The sequence below is a fragment of the Mycosarcoma maydis genome, chromosome 11 (assembly GCF_000328475.2).
Source record: "Mycosarcoma maydis chromosome 11, whole genome shotgun sequence".
NCBI lineage: Eukaryota > Fungi > Basidiomycota > Ustilaginomycetes > Ustilaginales > Mycosarcoma > Mycosarcoma maydis.
In genome coordinates, this window is record NC_026488.1 from 637,701 (window position 1) to 652,205 (window position 14,505).

Here is a 14,505-nt window from a genome sequence, read left to right on the forward strand (position 1 = left end):
GTAGGAGGCATGTCTCAATTGGGCTAGGCCTGTGCATTTAGCGCATGATGATACCGTCGAATCGCTGCTTGAACCAAGCGGCGGTCTCCTCCTTCTTGACACGGTGAGGAGCACCGACACGGGCGACACGCTGCTTGCGGCGGGCGACACGAGCGCCGGCGCGAGTCATGCAGACGAAGAAGTCCATACCGAAAATGCCGATCGAAGGGTCGTACTTGATGCCCAAGTCAATGTGCTCGGTGATACCGAAACCGAAGTTGCCGGTGTCGGAGAAGTTACGGCGACGGAGCTCGTATTCCTTGACCTTGAGACCACGCTCGATGATCTCCTCGGCCTTGGGGCCGCGGATGGTAACGTGGCAGGCGATCTTCTCGTTACGACGGATACCGAAACCACGGAGGGTGTAGCGGGCCTTGCTGGTGACGGGGGTCTGACCGGTGAGCTGCTCGAGCACCTTGGTGGCACGAGTCAGTCTGTCACCTGACTCACCAACCGAGATGTTGACGACGAGCTTGTCGACCTTGAGCTCCTGTGGAGGGTGGAGAGTTGCACGAGGAGAGCAGAAAGTGGGGGTCAGTAATTCCGATCTGCTGCGGTGCGCCATGATGATTGCTGTCTGCAAGAGTCGGTTGCGCTGTTGTCATGGTGGCGAAGAGATTCATCCAACTGGTCGCACTTTTGTGCATCGGGCTGTTGTGCAGGGCCGCGTGAAGACGCGATGCTGTCTGGAGTCAATCGATGGCTGAAACGAAGGCTGCATAACCCCAGAAAGAGAGAGGCATGTTGTACTCGAATGGAAGAGCGATCCGGAGTAGGGACATGCTGGTCTGGCTCTATCCACTGCATACCAGGTTTGTCTGTCGGCTAAGGTGATGAAAATGTCCAAGATCTTATCGAGATGTCACCTTTCGGTAAAGATGAACCGAAAGAAACCGTTCAAGGAACATCACTGTGTCGCAACTCCACCACATCAACAGCGTCGCCCCACGAGCTGAGCTAATGCTCCACGGAGGACTACTGCCTGGTCCAAAGGTTCTGCAGCCTGCGCGTGTAAATGCGAAGACATCCTTCGTGCCCTCCTCTTCCTCTGATTTGCCCTCAAGTGGCGCAACGCGACTGTGTAGGGTGGTTTCGCAACTCTTGCGCAAGACCCAAAAAGTTTGTCGGATGCTCTCTGCGAAGGCTGAAAGGCGAGGCGCGTGTGATGTAAGAGCCAAGAAGAAAAGTTGCTGAAGAGCTAAAGATCACGTGTGTGCAGCAAGTCGATGGTAGTGATCCGCAAATGAAGAGGTGCTACGAGCCTTTGCTGATGAGATGGTCGAAGGTGCAACGTGACAACGAAGACGCAACTGGACGTCTACAAACATGGCGATAGTATGTGATGTGTCGGCATAAGCGGAATGGGCATGGCTGTGTCGAAATACTAACCTTCATAGGGTTGATAGCCTTGCTAGATTCCGCCATCTTGAATAGTGAATACGGGGATGATCTTGATGGATGATCGTGACGGAGGATGTAAAGTCAAGCTGAAGTCGAGCTTTACACTTTGGCACACTCCAACTCGCACTCTCGCACAACAATGCCACACTTTGCTGTTCTGTAGCCCGACTGGCTCAACCTCTCTCTGGCTCCTCTGATCCTCAGGCTCAGATGATCGAAGGCTGTTCTCACTTGGTTCGTTCTGGCTCGCCAGTGGGGTGGACTGTTCTACCAGATCGACCTGCACTTTTCTCTCTTTCGTACTTATTTCAACGCTGAGATCCGACCGGCCGAATTTTTCGAGTGCTGCACGTGATATACTATAAATATTTCTATCTTTTTGAAAACCAGTCCAGTGTTAGCGGCCTGACAGACACGCTCCATAAATCGATCGTCAATCGTGAATCGGCGCCAGAGTGTGAAGTGTGGTTACAATCGATCGGGGCTCTTCGTAGCGTCACCGTACCTACGAACCAACGGAACCGTGGATTTGGATGTGTGACAGGAAGATTTTGTTCTCTCGACTTGATTAGTTTGTGAGGTGCTGCATAGCTTCGAGGCATATACTACAACAGCAACGATCCAGCCCCACTCAGTGTCTTACATGAACCTCATCAGCCTGAAGCTGCGGCGATGAGAAAGGGAGTGTTCAGCTCACACGTAATCGACGGACTGATGATGAGGTGAGTTACGTGCGTGACAAGGAATCTGAACATAGCAGAGTCAATCAGCACAGCGAAGCACAGCGTTTAACTCGATGGTGGATGCTCTTGGCACGGTGCTGTTGCTGTGAGCTGCGAGAGTTGGCTGTTCGGCTTGATGATCTTAATCGTGAATGAGTTCAGCTTGGGAGCTCGCCAGGCTAGCCTAGCCAAACGGCTAGGGGTTCAGGGTAAGCTGGAAGCGAATCCGCCCTTCGCCCTGCAGGTTCAGTTTTAGCCATCGTGCACCCTAATTCACGATTCTCTGACAAATCACTTGCCAACTGTAATATTTAATTCAAATCGACTTAGTCATTCACGATCTATTATACTTTTTGTCTACTGTGTTGTTCTTGTTGCACTTTGCGCGTAAGGTAAGCATCGAGGTGTGCAGGTCGCGATGATGCATAGGATTTACACACTTGTTCGCTTTGTTATCACGACTTGCCATGTCATGAGACAGAGGCCCAGCCCAACTGGAGGCTGAAGGTGCGCAAATGCAGTAGTAGAGTATTGCAGCGAGCTGAGCAACAAGACAGATGGCGTGAGTGGTGGTTGCATAGCATTATCTAAATCGACGACCTAGTTAGCTCTATTCTTTCAGGCAGCGGCGGTGTGCTGCAAGTTTGAGGAGTAAGCTATTGTTAATAAACCATTCGACTTCGGCTGGACTGATGAAATGAAGAGGACTCGAAGAGAACTCGATCAGAAGACGGCTCGATCTGTGTAACGATCAAATGCGGTTTGTAACTTGGAAAGTGTCGAGGCATATCAGTAAAGAGATACAGTAGAGTGTTGTTCCACCTGTGGATCGTGTTGGTGATAACGGGCTTGACGGTCTCGTGACCGATTAACTCACGACTTGGTTAATTTGTCATACTCGAAACTGTCTGTACATTCCTGTGTATTAATATTTTCTCGACTTTGATCGTTTGACCCTCGTGCCTCGTTTCGTGATGCTTTCGTTTTTGTTTCTCCTCTGCCTTGTCTTTGTAACTTGGCTTGTTATCGGAGACCGCCTCAAATCAGGATAGTTTCCGTGATTGCCTATCAAAAACCGCTATGAACCGCATGGTCCGAAACCGCTTGTACACAAAGCCGAGAGCATTGCTCTTCTCATCGCTTGCACCGTTGTCTGCGATAGGGATAGGATGGTCCGTCTCACTCGCAAAACTCAGAAGCTCGAACAAGTTGCAGTCACCATTCGTGATTCGTGGTTCGTGGTTCGTGGTTCGCTTACTTCCCGATCTGGCGCTCTGGCGCAGGTGAGCACGCAAGCGGGAAGGCTGAGACCATGCTGGATTGCGAGGGAGACTAAAGCCTGCACAAGAGCAGTGTCTGAGGCGTTCCGGATCACGCCAGGGTTTCGGGCTAGGTTTGCGCTGAATTCCACCTGTGACTGTGCTGTTCTGTACTGTTGTCCAGTAAGTACACTCAGACTGCCTCAGTGACCAAAAATCCAATTAATTAGTGCGAGCAATCGAATCACAAATCACAGAATCGCGAATCGTGAACGGCACACCGTGACAGCACTGCACCAGATCTGAGGAAAGCGCCTCAGCCTGGCTGCAAATGGTGAAACTCACGACTGCAGTTGGTGAGACTGTGAGCATAAGCCGTCCATTTCTCCACACAGACGTGAGAGGCAAGCACAGGCGACAGGAGCGGCGGCGGCTTGCCTATCTTTAGCACACTCGTGACTTGTTTATCGCTTGGTCAGCTTGAAAGCACACCAAATCTTTTCGTTGCGAAACACACGGCTTTGGTCAGGAGCGACCAGCATCGAACTCCCAGTAATCACGAATGAGCCAAAGGAAGTCAGATATACGAACCGAGGTGGAAAGGTAGAGAGAGAGACAGAGAGAGGAGAGAGAGAGAGAGAGAGAGAGAGAGACAGAGAAAGCTCAGGTACAAGCGCCAGAGTGCAATACGTCACAAGAAGTATTGGAGGCGATGCAGGCGAAACCGAAAATCAGGCGAATCAAGCACCTGAGCAAAGCAAGTCGTGTGTGACTCTTGTCTTTTTGCATACAGCGGCGGCTGTCTAGGAGCGCAGGGCAGCACTTGTCACTCTACTTGGTTCGCTTGCAGTCGTGCTTGCAGCCAAAGCTCAACACAAATACACACTCGGTGCTCTCAACATCTTCCTCCTTCTCGCGACACCAAGCTTGCTTGACCTTGGCTGCTTCGCAACCCTTTCTACCACAAACTCAAACAGCAAACACTGCTATCGCTTGCCCGCCTCGCTTCGCTGATCATCTCACCAGGAACATCGACCATTGCAACAGTATCTCAATCCGCTTGCTCTGTGTCACGTCTCTGACCTTGGCTCTCTCCATTATTCCACTCGCAACCCTGCCACAGTCGATTACTCTTCCCCGTTGGTCTCGTCAATCTGCCTTGCTTGCCTTCATCCCTGATTCTAGCCACCATCAGTCTCTATTGCTGCTATGCATCATATGCGTTCATAGCATTGGCTTTCCGGGGCGTCTCTCTTCTCTGCCTTCGCTTTTTTCTCTCGATCTCGCCACGTACGCCGTCGATTCGCCTCGATATCGTCGCCTTCCTACATTGTCTTTGGCCTCTGTCGCTCTCTACCTCATCCACGCTCATCAGCATTGCCAGCTGATACCATGCTGCTTGGCCTTCGTACATCTCATTAGACGCGTGTCCACCACGATCCTTGGTCGCAATCATTATGTCACCAATCGCCGCATCACATTCCGAGTCTGCGCTCGTGGCGCCGTCTTCGGCCTCGGACGACGCTGCTGCTTCGACCGGTGCGATAGAACCCCCCGATAGTCTCCACACTGTGTCTGCAGCCCTACGCAGCCTTTCTATCTCTGCTCCTCCGTCTTCAGCCACAGACCTGTGCGATGCTTCCAAACACAATCTTGGCTTGTCATATCCACCACCGGCGCCCGCGACTCAGCTCGCGGAACGTCACGTCCAGTCTGTTGCACCTGCGCCAACAGCTGCCGCCTCTACTCACTCTACCAGCCCCGCTAGTCGCTACGGCCGTCACTTTGCCATGTCCAACTCCAGCTCTGTCGACTCGCAACTCAACTACGACTCGTATCTTGTCGTGCCAGCGAGTCCGAGCATGAGCGAAGGCCTTACCGACAGCCCTGGTAGTGTCTCGAGCATGAGCAGTTTTCGACGCGGCGATCTCGCCGATATCGAGGACCTCGACCTTGAACCCGAGCTCGAGACGGTCAGCGAATGCGATGAAGAGTCTAGCAGTCTCTGCTCGTTGGATATCGGCATAGACCTGGACTCTGATTCGGAGCGCGCCAGCTCTCACGGAGGCGATCACGACCATCTGCCTCTCAGCCTATCGTCGTCTCATCCCCCCCGCAATGCAGCGCAACGATCTGGATCTCAGCCGACAGCGGCGTCCGATTATGCCCGTCGAAAGCGGAGCGAGTGGCTGCTAAACAACTATGCCAACAAGATCGCCGCTCGCCGTCCGCGTCGAGTCAAAAAGGGCCGCATCTCCGAGATTGTTGAAGAGGGAGGCGAGGCCATCAACACCACCGTCATGCCCAAGGCACCCTTTGCCTCGGGCGCTTCCGATTGGTCGTGCGACGTATCAGGTCCGCCCATCGCTCCTCCCCGCAGCGTTAGCCCCTCCGACTCGGTCCCTGCAATCCCTTCGCCACTGTGCTCCTGCGTCAGCGTCGACGGCGCTCCCAGCGCTGGCACAAGTGGCCTTGAGGAGAGCGTCGAGACCATTCAGGGAGATTCACAAGCAGTCGTGGCACCAATATCTGATAAAGATCTTTCCGCCCTAGAGCACGAACAGCAAGATACGAATGCTAAGCCAGCAGAGCAATCTGACTACGATGATCTCGAACCACCTTCCAAGCCCGAAACCGAAACATCGCCGCCGCGTCTCTCTCGGTCTTCGAGTCGTCGCAACTCATCGCCGGTCAAGCTACGCCCGTGCTTCCGACGACAGTCTTCGCATCAGTCTGCCGCTTCGACGCGAGAGTCATCGTGCGAGCGTGATCCACCACGTGGTCGATCGGTTCGATTTAGCAGCAGGCCACCGCAGGAGATGCGAACACACAGCCCGGTCGAATACGATCGCAAAAGCTGTCCCGTTAACAATCGACTTAGCCCCGCCGATGTTGAAGAGCTCAGAACCATGAAGATGGAGATGGGTCTGTTGGAAGCAAGATGGGCCGCCGTGGCAGCATGCAAGCCTAGGAAGGTCCAAGGCACCGAGGGCACCACCAAGCCCGAGAATCACAATGCCTACAATGCTGGTGTAGCCGCCATGTCAGCTTCGCGAGAGCGTCGTCCAGCATGTGGAGCAGAGTCTGATTCGACGCTGGGACCCGGCTCGATGAGCAGCCCTGCTGCACGTTTGCGCCAGCAGAAGGAACGTGAGCGTCAGCAGGAACGTCAACGCAACCTGCCTCACTACATGCGCAATCGAGCCAGTGTAGCCCAGCCTCAAACCGAGCCACTCTCGTCCGAAGCCCTTTCAATACGCAGCAAGTTTGGACATGCACCACCACCGCCGCTCCCAGGATTACCTGCGGCCCGTGCTCCATCCGTGTCACCAAGCCGCTCAACCTCGGTTCCACCTCGCCACCGCTCTGCAGTCGAAGAGGTCGCTACGCCTCGCCGGCTCAGTTGCCAATCAATATCCACGTCCGGCACGCACGTTCTCCGGCCAGCAGACATCCCAGTATTGACGCAGACCAGTCCGTCGCCGCCCTCCTCTCCTCGATCGAGCTTCACCAAGGATTCGCTAAGCTCGATTGGACTTCCGGAACGGGGTAGATCAGGATCCTGTGCAGCACCTCCGATGCCTTCGCCGTGGTCGAGCGGTCCGAGTTCAACTACCTCATCAATCTACTCGAGCACCTACTTCCCCAGCGCATCGGCCTCACCCGCGCCGTGTGTCAGCTATGCTGGAAGCAATGGCTACGATAGCCCCGCTTCGGAATTCTACGAGAGTGGCAGCGAGTATGACATGGTCTGCTAAGTGCTGTCCATCTTGTTTCTGTGTCAGCGTTAAGGCGTCCCGACTATATAAACTCTTCCTCTCACCTTGATTCCCTTCACAAGTCTCTGTTCCATCTTTTCCATATTTCCATCGCATCATGGACATGTCGTTGCTCTTTGTTCGTATCGCTGTCGTCACCGTTCGCCGTTTTTCTGATAGTTTCTCTTTCTCTTTGCTCTCATCATCCCCCGTCCTTGTACCTTTGATCGTTTTCGCCTCTTGTACAGTACGCAGTATCGCATCCTTTCTTTTTTCGTTCACGATTGTTCCGGACTTTTGCTCAATCGACTCGATTTGCACGCGTCGCGCTAAGATGCCAATCACGAATGCGCTTTTCACGACTGCTGAGACGCCTGAGACGCGCTTCTATTAATATCTGGACAAAGTCATGTAAAGTGTGTGATACTGGATAGAAGAGACGGCGTCGATCTTCAGACACATTTTCACATTTGAAAGAGGCGAATCCAAAATTCAAACCCCCCTACAAAAAAAAATCGAATTCAGTCCTAGGTTCTCGAGAGGCCCCAGAGCAGTGCAACAGCCCCTTTTGTAGGGAACTCAGCCACCACGCTGACCTCACGCCTCTGAATTGAATTCATCGTCGTGAAGAGAAGAAAATTTTCTCGCCACCTCTAAGGCCGTGTTCCTCATCTTTGGACACAGCACAGACTAACAGCCAGCACATTCACATTTGCAAGGGGTATTTTTTTCTTCTACTTCTTTGTGTTGTGCTCCAGTGCACCTCGTGAGTTCCACTTGCTTGTTGACCAAGCTCAGTCAGGAAGAAAGGCAGACAAGTGGACACAATTACAAATCGATTAGACTGCCACCCACTCGCAACTTAGTAGCGTGTGGCACGACACCCACACTTTTTTCCTGTCTGGACTCAGCCAAAGTGGATGTGAATAAAACGCAATCTCCTGCCAGCTTCGTTCCCATTCCGCCACCATTGATACATCATCATCATGACTTACGAAAACAACACACATCAGCAAAACGGTGCTGGCACCGCCGACATTGAGTCGAGGTTTGCCAACATGTCGGTCCAGAATGGCGCTGCAGGCGGTGCTCCTCGAAAGGCCTATGTTCCACCTCACCTTCGTAGCCAGCAGCAGCCCGCTTCGCTCAACTCCTCTGCCGCTTCCTTCAGCCCCCGCGCTCCCGCCGCCTTTAATGGAAATGGCAACAGCAACGGCAACGGCAACGGCCCTGCCGCTCCCGCTGCACCTGCCGCCTTCCAGAGCTTCAACCGTGGCGCTCCTCGCGGTGGCGCCGGTGGATGGGACGCTCCCTCCTCTGGCGGTTACGGCGGCGCTCGCAATGGCGGCGGTTATGGCGGCGGCGCTCGCAACGATGGATTCGGCCAGTGGAAAGACGGCAAGCACGTGCCTGGCCCGCACAACCCTCGCCTCCAGAAGGAACTTTTCGGTGAGGAGGGCGACGGTCTTCACCAGAGCATGGGTATCAACTTTGACAAGTATGGTGACATTCCCGTCGAGGCTACTGGTCGCGATGTGCCCGAGCCTGTCACTACCTTCACCTCTCCTCCTATCGATGCTCACCTTCTCGAAAACATCAAGCTCGCTCGCTACACCAACCCCACCCCTGTTCAGAAGTACTCGATCCCCATCATTAAGCTTGGTCGTGACTTGATGGGCTGTGCCCAGACCGGTTCTGGTAAGACGGGTGGTTTCCTCTTCCCCATTCTCTCGGCTCTCTTCACCCACGGCCCTCCTCCTCCCTCTGCCGCCGAGATGGCTCAGGGCGGTTACAATCGCAGAAAGGCCTACCCCAGCACCCTCATCCTGGCTCCCACTCGCGAGCTTGTCTCGCAGATTCACGACGAGGCCCGCAAGTTCACTTACCGCTCGTGGGTGAAGCCTGCAGTCGTCTACGGTGGCGCCGACATTGTCACTCAGCTCCGTCAGATCGAACGTGGATGTGACCTTCTCTCTGCTACCCCCGGTCGTCTCGTCGACCTGATGGAGCGTGGTCGAATCAGCCTTAGCAACGTCCGTTTCCTGGTCCTCGACGAGGCTGACCGCATGCTAGACATGGGTTTCGAGCCTCAGATTCGACGCATCGTCGAAGGCGAGGACATGCCTGGTGTCATGGATCGCCAGACGCTCATGTTCTCAGCCACCTTCCCCCGCGACATCCAGCTGCTCGCTAAGGATTTCCTCAAGGAGTACGTCTTCTTGTCCGTTGGCCGTGTCGGTTCCACTTCGGAGAACATCACCCAGAAGATCGAATACGTCGAAGATGATGACAAGCGCTCGGTTCTCCTTGACGTCCTCGCCTCGATGCCCAGCGGTGGTCTCACTCTTATCTTTGTCGAAACCAAGCGCATGGCCGACATGCTCAGCGATTTCCTCCTCCGCTCCAAGATCGGCGCCACCTCGATCCACGGTGACCGTACCCAGCGCGAGCGCGAGCGTGCTCTCGAGCTCTTCAGATCGGGCAAGACGCCCATCATGGTCGCCACCGCCGTCGCCGCCCGCGGTCTCGATATTCCCAACGTTACCCACGTCGTCAACTACGATCTTCCCTCGGACGTCGACGACTATGTTCACCGCATCGGTCGTACCGGTCGTGCCGGTAACGTAGGTCACGCCACCGCCTTCTTCAACCGAGGCAACAAGAACATCGTGCGCGATCTTATCGAATTGCTCAAGGAGGCCAACCAGGAGGTGCCTCAGTGGCTCGAGGCCGTTGCCCGCGAGAGCATGTTTGGTGCTGGTGGCGGAAGCCGTGGTGGTCGCGGTCGCGGCCGTGGTCGCGGAGGTGCCTCTTCGTTTGGCAACCGTGACGCCCGTACCATGAACGGACCCTCGTCCGGCGGCGGACGTGGTTTCGGTGGTGGCTACGGTGGCGGTATGGGCGGTGGTCTCGGCGGCAGCTACGGCGCCGGCGCTGCTGCCTACGGTGGCCCTCCCCCTGCTTCCAACGGCGGCAGCTACGGCGGCAACTCGTCATGGTGGTAATCGCTGCGCATATTCGGTCGCAGTAGCATGTGGGATGACGGGTTCCATTCCAGTGCTTCTCCTCTGCTCTGCATTTTCCGGGTCTCGTTTCTGTTTTGGCCGTTTGATTCTTTTTGGCCCTCCTCAACGCACGAACATCGTGAACATTTTCACAAAAGCATAGCGGACAATTTCTCTCGTCTCAAAATTTTTCATTTCGATACTCGCTGCCACCTTGCGGCAACGTACTCAGACTTAATCTGAGTCTGCTTGCCGCCGCAGATGGCGTCGACCTTTTTTCAACATAGGCATTTGCATGGTCTCTGTAAGCTAGTAGCGCATCGAGGCGCTGCTCAGCTTGGTCTTTTTCAACTGGTCATCAACATCGTTTTTCTGCTGACCACGACTCGACTCTTACGAGTGGTTCTCATTTGGTTTCGTTAATCTGCATCCACCTTTGCATCACTTAGAGAGTCACGCACATATTCAAGATACCATGCAAGCAATCGTTTCCCCGCAAGTAGTACGGCCCCATTTTGCAGACACTTTCGCATCGCATCGCCTCGGATCGATGCGCATCCACTTTGGCCATCGTTTTGGTACTCGCCAATCATGGCTCTCTTCTTTGGTCTGCACGGACAGGTCTGTCCTACGATCGACTCGAGTTGATGTTTCCGACGCTCACACATAAGCATCGTGACCCGTCTTCGACTCTGATCCACCCGATACCCCTTTTCTTCCTCTCTTCGTCACGTCTTCAATTGTCTGCTAAAATTTCATCATCGTCTTGACGTTCTCCGTTGATACGACGACATTCATCCTCACGTTCGGCATCGTGTGTACTTGTAGCGGTCATTTATTCTTCACATTTCGGGGCACACGGCCGCGATCGCCTGCGATCCTCGGCAGTCACCGCCTCTTTTTCCTGTAGATATGTTTGCTAAATGCATTTCCACTGTCCATGTCAAGATCGCTATCGTGGCCGAGCAACGTCTGTGCTGATGAACGAGATGGAGTCGTTGTCAAGTGTGGGCATTCGTGATTCTTTGACTGGGATCAGAGTCTGCAATCACGAATGTGAAGCACAGTGGCCTAACACGCTTCAAATTTGGCTTTTATTCGTGATTTTAATCACGAGTTTTTTTGTTTTGATCAAAAACTGCCTCAACTCACGACTCGTGACTGATCCACGATCTGCCGTTGCGTGGGCTTGAGTGTGTCCGCAATTTTGTTTGTTTGAGACACACATGCACGATTCGTGAATACTCACGTGACTAACTTTAGTTGAGTTTAGACCAATCGTGCATCTTGCGGCTAAGTTAGGTAGTATTTCGACACGAAACAGGTCTGCTATTGACCACCTTGGTGATTGTCGTCAACAAGTGATCAGAACCTCGGAAGTCGTCTTGATCTCATCATCACGGAAATCGCAACATGGGTATCATTCTACACTACCTTCAAGACTCTCGAAGTCAGCGAGTGCTCTGGCTGCTCGAGGAGATGGGCATCGACTACGAGATCAAACACTACTCTCGAACTGCCCAAGGACTTGCGCCTCCTGAACTTCTCGAGGTACATCCAACCGGAAAGTCGCCGCTCATCACCGATACCACGGATGGCAAGAACAAAGTTGTCGCCGAGTCCGGCGCCATTGTCGACTACCTCATCCGTCACTATGCACAGGGAAGATTCGTTCCTGCGGACCCCGAGCGCGTCGATGACGATGTGTTCTGGAGCCATTTCGCCGAAGGATCACTTATGCCGTTGTTGGTAATGAAACTTGTGTTCAGCATGATCCCGTCCAAGATGCCCTTCTTTGTACGCCCCATCGGAAACGCTATTGTCAACAACGTCAACACCGCGTTCTTGAACCCGGACCTGAAGCGCAAGACTGACTTTATCGCAGACGAGCTCGTCAAGAAATGCGACGCAGGCAACGCCTGGTTTGCAGGCGGCGATAGCCATGGCAATCCCACCGCGGCTGATTTCCAGATGGCATTCCCACTCGAGGCTGCCTTATCTGGCCGCATCTCGAACCTTCCAGCGCCGATCAAGACTTATGTCGAAAAGGTCCATGCTCGTCCAGCGTTCAAGCGAGGTCTCGAGAAGGGTGGCCCTTACAAATACGCTTGAGATACCCACACAATCCGCCTCTTGACTTTTGCATACTAGTGTTCTTGCCTCTGTTAGTGTCCACCACGGTACGGTCTGGCTGGATGACCATGTTTTGTCACTCACGTATCAGCTTGAAGAGTCGACAATCGTCTATGCTTTAGGCTCGCACTTGTCATGCTGGACCTGTCGTCTTTTTGTCGCTTCAGCCGAGCTTCTGGAATGCCAATGCCACACTCGATTGCGCCCTGATGGGATCGCACCGCGAACGAGCTGCATCGCCACATACGCTGTACGACTCAGAAGTCGAACCGGCTCAGCAAGCACCGCGGCTGGACAAGCTACTGGCAATGAGCTCAATTGTCAATGATCGAGCTCGAGGTGACTGTGCCTTGCTCACGCAACTTCTGCCTTTAGCCTGTTGGGTGTCAGGTCAGCCCAGCACGTCACGAGAGCCAGCGACGGTTGAGTGATCTGCCTGAATACAGTCTCTATCCCAAGCCAAACTCGGCCGGATCCGCACGTCTTTGGCATCACTCGTGATTCTGGTTCCAGGACGGTCATAAGTCGGCACGCAGAGCAGATAGACAGACAACGCGCTGTCTGCGTGCGCAAATTCACATCCAAGCCAGAGAGTCTGCACTTAGGGTTACGCATTCACGACTACGTTAAGACAATCGGACGACACACTCGTTCGCTATGTGCAGGCGCAAAACCGAGCAAAGTCTAGCATGACTTACACCTGTGACTCATGATCTGGATTCACGATTGATTTCGGAAGTTTAGACCCTCCTGATGAACATGCACTCGAAAATATCGTGTATCTTTTGTCTTTAGTTCATATCGCGGCCCAAGTGAGGGCATGATGCGAATGAGCTTCGCCAGCCACCCTCCGTTTTCTCTCCTAGGCTGCTTTACAATGCAGTCGTGCTCTCATGATTTGGACATGCCGTGCCTGCACGGGATGTGAGCATTGTTTAGGGTTAGCGTATCGACGGGCTCAGCGCGCGTTTCGCGCAGTTCCAGTTAGCGTGGTCCACACCCAGCTGATGTTGAAACCGCGAGCTCACAAGGTCTCGCGCTGAGGGCTGGTTTTGCCGACGGGAGGAGCTGATCGTAGGGATCACGGTCCGCTTGAGCACAATGTCTAGCGCAGAACCTGCAAGCTCCGGCTGAGCAGCGGTATCGGCGCTAGACAGCTGCACGCGAAAGTGGCCTCGCATGCCACAACGGTATTTTCCAGTACTGGAGGAGCTGTGTCTGGATACAGACGAGAGACTTGGTGTTAGGCGTCGAACCAAGAAAGCGTTTAAGAGATCCGACGCCCGATTGCTCGGTACCCAATGTGAGTGCGGCAACTTCTGCACCTGTGGCACGAATGTCTGGCATTTTGTTCTCTCTGAGCGAAGACGGCCTTGCTGGGCGCGGCTGGCGGTGAGGCGTGGGATTGGTGTGCCAAAGTCTTTCAAAGGCGGCAAGGTCGTCTAAAGCCAGCCTAATAGACAGTAAGGACCGGTGACGCACAAGGTTGATTGGACTAGGTCGTCCGCCGAGAGCGAGTGTGAGCATTGTAGGCAATCGCTTGAAGAAAGTCTTGGTGATTTTGTCCTGATCGACGTCAGAGGGCAAAACGCGGCCTGCCAGGTGAGAGACATCCCTGGCAAAGCGCTGAGTTAGGAAAAAGGCCGTTGCCACCATTACTAAGCTTCGAAGAGGTCCTCCTTGCGCAGCCGAAGGGCGAGCAGGTCGGCAAAGGAATCGCAGACTTTCAGTACGTCGAAGTTAATCGACCAGCCCTGCTGACCAGTGCCGCCAAGGCTCGAGCAAGTAGTAGCATCTTTGACTGAGCTACTATTTCAACAACGTTCCACTGCTTTCAAGAGCATGTCAAAGTCAGAATAGACACCACGCCGGCGGCAGAATCGGCGGAGTCTGCAGCTAAACGATGTGCAAGTGTTATCATATCCGGCGCAGATCTCAGAGCAGGGCTCGGCAATCACCTAACTATGTCATACTGCCTGGCGGAGGGTTCATGTATGCTTTCTTTGTGTCTCGAGCTCAGGTACTACAATAAGATCATTTTTGTCAGCAAGGAGGCCGACGCCATCGCTGATCCTTGTGGCCGTGTGCGTCATACTGTCTTTCTTGGTGCGCGAGTTGCTGTCATGCTGCTCTGACAGATGAGTCCGTGGGCTTTTCTGGCCCTGATGAATAGGATGGTGCACACGAT

The 14,505-nt window shown here is 53.9% G+C and overlaps 5 protein-coding genes across 5 annotated transcripts; 3 read left to right on the plus strand and 2 right to left on the minus strand.

The window, feature by feature from the left end:
• Nucleotides 1-37: 37 nt before the first annotated feature.
• UMAG_11526 (60S ribosomal protein uL5) lies at nucleotides 38-1,464 on the minus strand (the record flags this gene model as incomplete). Its single annotated transcript, XM_011392266.1, has 2 exons — nucleotides 38-529; nucleotides 1,429-1,464. The coding sequence occupies 2 exons, from the start codon at nucleotides 1,462-1,464 to the stop codon at nucleotides 38-40; spliced, it is 528 nt and encodes a 175-aa protein (XP_011390568.1).
• Nucleotides 1,465-4,878: 3,414 nt separating this feature from the next.
• Nucleotides 4,879-7,179, plus strand: UMAG_04079 (uncharacterized protein; the record flags this gene model as incomplete). Its single annotated transcript, XM_011392211.1, has 1 exon — nucleotides 4,879-7,179. One exon carries the CDS (start codon nucleotides 4,879-4,881, stop codon nucleotides 7,177-7,179), a length of 2,301 nt encoding a protein of 766 aa, XP_011390513.1.
• Nucleotides 7,180-8,165: 986 nt separating this feature from the next.
• Nucleotides 8,166-10,184, plus strand: UMAG_04080 (putative DEAD-box ATP-dependent RNA helicase DED1; the record flags this gene model as incomplete). The annotated part of the gene is made up of 1 exon (XM_011392212.1): nucleotides 8,166-10,184. One exon carries the CDS (start codon nucleotides 8,166-8,168, stop codon nucleotides 10,182-10,184), a length of 2,019 nt encoding a protein of 672 aa, XP_011390514.1.
• A 1,413-nt stretch (nucleotides 10,185-11,597) lies between these two features.
• Nucleotides 11,598-12,296, plus strand: UMAG_04081 (uncharacterized protein; the record flags this gene model as incomplete). The annotated part of the gene is made up of 1 exon (XM_011392213.1): nucleotides 11,598-12,296. The coding sequence occupies one exon, from the start codon at nucleotides 11,598-11,600 to the stop codon at nucleotides 12,294-12,296; it is 699 nt and encodes a 232-aa protein (XP_011390515.1).
• Nucleotides 12,297-13,466: 1,170 nt separating this feature from the next.
• UMAG_04082 (uncharacterized protein) lies at nucleotides 13,467-13,973 on the minus strand (the record flags this gene model as incomplete). The annotated part of the gene is made up of 1 exon (XM_011392214.1): nucleotides 13,467-13,973. The coding sequence occupies one exon, from the start codon at nucleotides 13,971-13,973 to the stop codon at nucleotides 13,467-13,469; it is 507 nt and encodes a 168-aa protein (XP_011390516.1).
• Nucleotides 13,974-14,505: the final 532 nt, after the last annotated feature.